Consider the following 8,754-nt stretch of genomic DNA (forward strand, 5'->3'; position numbering starts at 1 on the left):
ACCTGAGTTTCTTCTCTCTCAGCGGAGGAAGAGGGCGCCACCCCAGTGAAGCGCCGGCGGATGAGTAGCGACGACGGCCCCGGGGAGGGCACCAGCGCGGGCACCAGCACCGGGGGTGTGACCGTTTCCGGACCCACCTGCGCCGCCGCCTCATCCCTCCCCCCATGTGTCGAGCTGAAGCCGGAGCACCAGGAGGCACTGACTCCCACCAGCACCTCGGACACAGAGACACGGGACTCCTCGTCCCTCATCGACCCGGGAACCGAGCACGACCCGCCCTCACCGGATCCTACCGCTGCCACCAGTTGCAGCCAACCCCCAGGGGACACCTCCCCCAAGGAGGAGAAAATGGAGGCTTCCTCTTCCTCGTCGTCCTCATCATCATCCTCTTCCTCCCTCCCGGAGACGGGAGAGTTGTCGTACGGCGGCGGACAGGGGGGGGAGGAGCTTCAGTCGTCTCAGACTCAGCAGGCAGCGATGGCAGGAGCGGAGGAGGAAGAGAGGAGGGAAGCAACGGCGGCAATGGCTGAGACAAAGGAGGAGAGGGAGACGGGCTCTAAGACTTGCGGAGGCTCGGCCGCCCTGGCCTCGGAGGACCTGGCCTTCCCATCTGCCCTGGGGCTGGCAGGAGAGGGGCCGGAGGTCCCAGGGTGCAGTAGCCACGCCCCCTCGCAGGCTCTGACAAACTCGGCCCCGCCTCCGGACACACTGGAAATGCTCTACAGGACAGTGGAGGCCACTATCGCCGTGGTTACAAAACTATCTGGGAAAGGGCCCTGCTCCGCCTCCTCGTGACATCACCATTATTATTGTCAGCACCATGAGCCCTTTTAATATCTTTTTTTTGTCTGTTATTTCTTTTCTCTAAATTAATTATGCTCTTTCGTTTAACACTTTTCTTTCCCTGTTTTCATCCTTTCGTTTGTCGTTTCCCTTTTCTCTGTGTGTTGCGTTGGCCTCTGCTGATGTGTTTCTATCGATTGGCTCTTGTGCTCCGGTATGTCACGTGATCTCTCTTCTCCGGCTTCAATGACAGAAGAAGGCGCTAGACGGCATGCTCCCAAATGACTATAAACATGCACAGCCGCCGATCCATTGGACGAAAAAGATCAAGTTATAAAAAACTATAGCACATTTTTTCTAAGGGCAAAAATAACGTTGTTTTTTTTTAACTGATTTCAGAGTTCTTTTTGAAGTGTTTTATTTGTTTGAGGTTGCTGTAATGGGGAAAGGTTTACAGAAATTTTAGTCTCTTCTGTATGCAATTTAATTTGATTGCATTTTTACTCTGTATAAAATGGTGTCCTCTGTGCCAGTTTTGTACTTTATGAAAGAGGCAAAAGTTGCCTTGCTTTTTTCTGTGGTTAATATCCAAACTAAGTTTACCTGTACATTAAAAAAGAACCACAAGAAACTTGATTCTGTAAAGAATCTTCTCTAGTTGTTGCCTGGCGGTGTATATGAAAACGATAGATATATATATCTTTATATATATATAATGGTGCTTTATTTGACACGATATCTGTGGGTGAAATAAAGCAGACTTGGTGTGACAGTAGGAGCTTTATTTTATTTACTGAAAATACATTCCATATTGTCCTTCTTGCTTCTGGTTTTATTTTTTTTTTTTTCAATATAGGATGAATTAATAAATTGTAATATGTATAATTATGAACTGGAAACGACAATGAGCTATGATACATTTTCTATAGCATCCTCAAACATCCTGGAGTAAATCAGATTGATTTAGCAATGTGATTGACTTACTGTTTTAAGGATTCCCCCATACAGCCTTTTATTATTTTTATTTAATCTTTATTTAATTAGTCAAGTCAGTTAAGAAGAAATTCTTATTTACACTGATGGCCTAGGAACAGTGGGTTAACTGCCTTGTTCAGGGGAAGAACGACAGATTTTTACCTTGTCAGCTCGGGGATTCGATCTAGTAACCTTTCGGTTACTGGCCCCAACGCTCTAACCACTAGGCTACCTGCCGCCCCAAGCCTTCACCATGGTCGTAAGGTTTACTAGAATGTTTCCAGACACATTACACTATGCGTTACACTGCTGTGTAATTGAACCTTGTCTTTATCAAATCAAATGTATCGCATTTAGATGGAGTATGTTTTCTAGAGAAACCTGATCCTTGGACTGCAGCAGTTTTGAGAGAGGTATTTGGGGAGACTGTGACAAAATGGCCGCTGCTATTAGCTCTGCTCTTGTTTTTTTTACTCCGTCTGGTTTTACTTTACACCTTAACAATCTGTCTGACTGGGTCGTATGTTGTGATGGTGAAAGTCGTGCACACCCCAATGCTAGATCACTGTTTTGAAACAGATACACAGTCTAGAAACTGTCCTTGAGGAGATGACATAGCGTTACTCTACATTTCCCGATCCTGGTCTTGAGAGACCTGTGTGTGTATGTTGACGGTATTTTATCATAACATCCTGTTAAATTTGTGTTGATTTGTTACAGGGTACTGAAGACCAGCTTACACAGGGACCCTTCGGGCAGGTGTGTGATTTGCGGTACAACGGGTCAATTTCAACCCCCCCAATAATATGCCATGATAAGTTTGGTTTCCCACTGTAAAGCGCCAAGCACCTACAGGCTTTCTGGCTTTGCACCACAGAATCAGTTCCTTATTTTATGATCGTATCTCCCCACTGCCAAATATGCTTTTGGCTGCGCCGGCCCATGGTAAGCGCATAAATGCGCACAATGCAGTATAGGCTACACTCGAATGTTCCAAAATGCAATTGGCGGGAGCCGTCGTAAAAAGCGCACCGTATGTCAGTGGTATTATGTGACCGAGATGAGCATTTAGAAAGAGGGGAGATCTAAAGATGCAACAGCTAGCATGGGTTGCTAATATGACTAGGATTGTCTTGGGCTGCTGGACTACGAATTACATTTTAAAAATAATAAACATTATTTACAAGTATTCAGACCCTTTTGCTATGAGACTTGTAATTGAGCTCAGGTGCATCCTGTTTCCATTGATCATCTGTGATTTTTCTACAACTTGATTGGTCCATCTTGGGTAAATGCATGATTTGGAAAGGCACACAAATCAAATAATTTTATTGGTCACATACACGTATTTAGCATTGTTATTGCGTGTGTAGCGAAATGCTTGTGTTCCTAGCTCCAACAGCGCAGTAGTATCTTAACAATTCACAACAATACACACATCTAAAAGTAAAATAATGGAATTAAGAAATATTAGATTGAGCAATGGAGTGGCATTGACTAAAATACAGTAGAGTAGAATACAGTATATATATATATATATATGAGATGAGTAAAGCAGTATATACTGTAGGCATTATTTAAACATTATAGTGACTAGTGTTCCATTATTAAAGTGGCCAGTGATTCCAAGTCTATACAAGTTGAAGTCGGAACATATACTTAGGTTGGCGTCATTAACTCATTTTTTTAACCACTCCACACATTTGTTAACAAACTATAGTTTTGGCAAGTCGGTTAGGACATCCACTTTGTGCATGACACAAGTAATTTTTCCAACAATTGTTTACAGACAGATTATTTCACTTATAATTTACTGTATCACAATTTCAGTGGGTCTGAAGTTTACATACACTAAGTTGACTGTGCCTTTAAACAGTTTTGGAAAATTCCAGTAAATGATGTCATGGCTTAAGAAGCTGCTGATAGGCTAATTGACATCATTTGAGTCAATTGGAGGTGTACCTTCAAACTCAGTGCCTCTTTGCTTGACATCATGGGAAAATCAAAAGAAATCAGCCAAGACAGAAAGAAAATTCTAGACCTCCACAAGTCTGGTTCATCTTTGGGAGCAATTTCCAAATGCCTGGAGGTACCATGTTCATCTGTACAAACAATAGTACGCAAGTATAAACATCATGGGACCACGCAGCTATCATACCGCTCAGGAAGGTGACGGATTCTGAACGTACTTTGGTGCGAAAAGTGCAAATAAATTCCAGAACAACAGCAAAAGACATTGTGAAGATGCTGGAGGACACCGGTGCAAAAGTATCTATATCCACAGTAAAACGAGTCCTATATCGACATAACCTGAAAGGCCGCTCAGCAAGAAGGAGGCCACTGCTCCAAAACCGCCATAAAAAAGCCATACTTACGGTTTGCAACTGTACATGGGGACAAAGATTGTACTTTTTGGAGAAATGTCCTCTGGTCTGACGAAACAAAAATAGAACTGTTAGGCCATAATGATCATCGTTATTTTCGGAGAAAAAAGGGAAATGCTTGCAAGCCAAAGAACACCATCCCAACCGTGAAGCACGGGGGTGGCAGCATCATGTTGTGGGGGTGCTTTGCTGTAAGAGGGACTGGTGCACTTCACAAAATAGATGGCATCATGAGGAGGAAAATTGTGGATATATTGAAGCAACATCTCAAGACATCAGTAAGGAAGTTAAAGCTTGGTTGCCAATGGGTCTTCCAAATGGACAATGACCCCAAGCATACTTCCAAAGTTGTGGCAAAATGGCTTTACCTCAAATCCTATAGAAACTTTGTGGACTGTGTGTGAACTGAAAAAATGTGTGTGAGCAAGGACATCTACAAACCTGACTTATTGTGGGAAGCTTGTGGAAGGCTACCTGAAACGTTTGACCCAAGTTAAACAATTTAAAGGCAATGCTACCAAATACTAATTGAGTGTATGTAAACTTCTGACCCACTGGGAATGTGATGAAAGAAATAAAAGCTGAAATAAATCATTCTCTCTACTATTATTCTGACATTTCACATTCTTAAAATAAAGTGGTGATCCTAACTGACCTAAAACAGGGAATTGTTACTAGGATTAAATGTCATGAATTGTGAAACTGAGTTTAAATGTATTTGGCTAAGGTGTATGTACACTTCCGACTTCAACTTCACCTTAATAGAAAATGACTCAAGTAAAAGTGAAAGTCACCCAGTAAAATATTACTTGAATAAAAGTATTTGGTTTTCCATATAATTAAGTATCAAAAGTCATTGAATTGCTAAAATATACTTAAGTATCAAAAGTAAAAGTATAAATCATTTCAAATTCTTTATATTAAGCAAATGAGAAGGCACGATTTTTTTCTTATTTACGGAAAGCCAGGGGCACAATCCAACACTCAGACATAATTTACAAACGAAGCGTTTGTGTTTAGTGAGACTGCCAGATCAGAGGCAGTAGGGATGACAAGGGATGTTCTCTTTAAGTGTATGACTTGGACCATTTTCCTGCCCTGCTAAGCATTCAAAATGTAACTAGTTCTTTTGGGTTTCATGGACAATGTATGGAGTTAAAAGTACATTATTTTCTTTAGGAATGTAGTGAAGAAAAAGTTGTCCAAAATATAAATAGGAAAGTACAGATAATTTAAAAAATGACTTAAGTACTTTACACCACTGCTCTTATTAGCCTTTTAAATCACTGTGAATGACTTAGGTCCTAGACTAGATCCATGTTGGCATATCAAAACATAAAAATAAACAAGGTATTTTATTTTGGGATGGTTCATCTTCAGTTTGCGACGGTTGAAATTGCACTTTGGGAGGATTCTGATTTTAGTTAGTCTTGAGACCTGGATAACTAGAGTACCAGTCAAACGTTTGGACACACCTCATTCACGGGTTTTTCTTTATTTTGACTATTTTCTACATTGTAGAATGATAGTGAAGACATCAAAACTATGAAATAACACATGGAATCATGAAGTAACCAAAAAAGTGTTAAACAAATCAAAATATATGCTATATTTGAGATTCTTCAAAGTAGCCACCCTTTGCCTTGATGACAACTTTGCACACTTTGCATTCTCTCAACCAGCTTCATGACGTAGCCACCTGGAATGCTTTTCAATTAACAGGTGTGCCTTGTTAATTTTTGGAATTTCTTTCCTGCTTAATGCGTTTGAGCCAATCAGTTGTGTTGTGACAAGGTAGGGGTGGTATACAGAAGACGGCCCTATTTGGTAAAAGACCAAGTCCATATTATGGCAAGAACAGCTCAAATAAGACTAGAGAAACGACAGTCCATCATTACTATAAGACATGAAGGTCAGTCAATCCGGAAAATGTCAGAAACGTTAAGTTTCTTCAAGTGCAGTCATAAAAACCACCAAGCGCTATGATGAAACTGGCTCTCATGAGGACTGCCACAGGAAAGGGAGACCTGGAGTTACCTCTGCTGCGGAGGATAAGTTCATTAGAGTTAGCAGCCTCAGAAATTGCAGCCCAAATAAATGCTTCACAGAGTTCAAGTAACAGACACATCTCAACATCAACTGTTCAGCGAAGACTGCGTGAATCAGACCTTCATGGTCTAATTGCTGCAAAGAAACCTATACTAAAGGACTTGCTTGGGCCAAGAAACACGGGCAATGGACATTAGACCAGTGGAAATCTGAGTTTTGAGATTTTTGGTTCCAACCGCCGTGTCTTTGTGAGACACAGAGTAGGTGAACGGATGATCTCCGCATGTGTGGTTCCCACCGTGGAGGATGGAGAAGGTGTGATGGTGTGGGGGTGCTTCCTGGTGACACTGTTTGTGATTTATTTAGAATTCAAGGCACACTTAACCAGCATGGCTACCACAGCATTCTGCAGCGATATGTCATCCCATCTGGTTTGCGCCTAGTGGGACTATCATTTGTTTTTCAACAGGACAATGACCCAACACACCTCCAGGCTGTGTAAGGGCTATTTGATCAATTGGGAGAGTGATGAAGTGTTGCATCAGATGACCTGGCCTCCACAATCACCCGATCTCAAACCAATTGAGATGGTTTGGGATGAGTTGGACGGCAGAGTGAAGGAAAAGCTGTCAACAAGTGCTCAGCATTTGTGGGAACTCCTTCCAGACTGTTTGAAAAGCATTCCTGGTGACGTTGGTTGAGAGAATGCCAATAGTGCAAAGCTGTCATCAAGGCAAATGGTGGCTACTTTGAAGAATCTCATATAAGTAAAGTGTACGCTGGGAGTCAGGAAGCAAGTACAGGGAGGGCATTTAATAACTAAATGAGTAGCGTACAGACATGGGACACAGGAACAGAGTTAATAACGCCTAGAGAAAGAACCAAAGGGAGTGATATATACATATCGGGAAGGTAATCAGGCAGGCGATTGAGTCCAGGTGAGTCTGAGGCGCTGATGTGCGTACCGATAGTGACAGGTGTGCGTAATAAGGAGCAGCCTGACGACCTCAAGTGCCGGAAAGGTAGTATACGTGACAATATAAAATACATTTCGATTTTTTTAGTTACTACATGATTCCATGTGTTATTTCATAGTTTTGATGTCTTCACTATTATTCTACTATGTAGAAAATAGTCAAAATAAAGAAACCCTTGAATGAGTAGGTATGTTAACTTTTGACTGGTACTGTATATGCCGTGTAAACTACAACCAGTTAGCAAGTTTCCTAGTTCCGACTAGCACGTGAATGCGGCAATTTGCATGAGCGCTCCAATGTATACATGTTTAGAAATTTTAAAATGAGTAAAAACAAATTAACATTTCATAAATGTATTCTTATATTGTTGTGGAACTAGTGAATTATTGGTGATGAGATGTTGTGTAATTGTTATAACGTTAGCTAGCACAATATCAGGCTCCTCCCCTTCTCTACTACAGTTTCAGATGAGCAGCATTCAGTGAGTCCATGTGAACAAGTAGCAAGTAGCCAGTGCCCTTAATGGATGTGCCAATGCCAAAGAGGAAAAAAGTGCAGGGTTCAAAGATGGCCAATAGAGAGAGAGCAAGAGCACCATTCATGGTAAGGCAGGGAGAGGACAAACAGGTCATTGGGTGAGCATTTCAGGTTGTGTAACCAAGTAAGAACATTCTGGACAGATTGCCTCGACTCCTTGTAAATTAATTGGGTGTAAGTAGTGCTTGACTTGGGCAGGATCTCACCGGAGCGGAGTACCGGCACCTCACACAGCTTGAGCTCCTATTCCTCTTATAGAATATTAGCTTAAAAAAATGAGTACCGGCACCTATTTCAGTCCAAGTTAAGCACTGGGTATTAGAAATTATTCAAGTTATTCAAGTATTAGCCAAGCGTGGTGAAGGGTACACAAATAGAATATATTTGACATTTAAATGTAATGGTGTGGTGGTGACTTACTGTTAACCTCTCTAGGGTAGAGGGCAGTATTTTCACATCCGGATAAAAAACGTACCCGATTTAATCTGGTTATTACTACTGCCCAGAAACTACAATATGCATATAATTGTTTGATTTGGATAGAAAACACCTTAAAGTTTCTAAAACTGTTTGAATGGTGTCTGTGAGTATAACAGAACTCATATGGCAGGCCAAAACCTGAGAAGATTCTGTACAGGAAGTGCCCTCTCTGACCATTTCTTGGCCTTCTATACTCTCTTTATCGAAAACAGAGGATCTCTGCTGTAACGTGACACTTTCTAAGGCTCCCATAGGCTCTCAGAAGGCGCCAGAACGTTGAATGATGACTGCAGCCCCTGCCTGAAAAACAGTAGCGCATTTGGATAGTGGTCGATCTGAGAACAATGAGACGGGTGTGCGCGTGCACGTGAAGAGGCCATTTTACATTTTCAGTCTTTGAACGAAAAGGACGTCTCCCGGTCGGAATATTATCGCTATTTTACGAGAAAAATCGCATAAAAATGTATTTTAAACAGCGTTTAACATGCTTCGAAGTACGGTAATGGAATATTTTAATTTTTTTTGTCACGATACGTGTCCGCGTGTCACCGTTCGGATAGTGTCTTGAA

General features: G+C 41.7%; 1 protein-coding gene across 7 annotated transcripts in view; it reads left to right on the forward strand.

Moving 5' to 3' along the window:
• LOC106564875 (ubiquitin carboxyl-terminal hydrolase 34) overlaps positions 1-2,947 on the forward strand; it is a 72,893-nt gene extending 69,946 nt beyond the window's left edge. For all 7 annotated transcript variants that reach the window (XM_045691277.1, XM_045691278.1, XM_045691280.1 and 4 more), the window contains exon 78: positions 23-2,947. In XM_045691277.1, coding sequence (XP_045547233.1) covers positions 23-795 — 773 coding nt within the window. In that variant the 3' untranslated portion in view covers positions 796-2,947. The remainder of the gene's footprint in view (positions 1-22) is intronic.
• The last annotated feature ends 5,807 nt before the right edge of the window (positions 2,948-8,754 follow it).

This window comes from Salmo salar, chromosome ssa12 (genome assembly GCF_905237065.1).
Source record: "Salmo salar chromosome ssa12, Ssal_v3.1, whole genome shotgun sequence".
In the NCBI taxonomy this organism is placed as follows: Eukaryota; Metazoa; Chordata; class Actinopteri; order Salmoniformes; family Salmonidae; genus Salmo; species Salmo salar.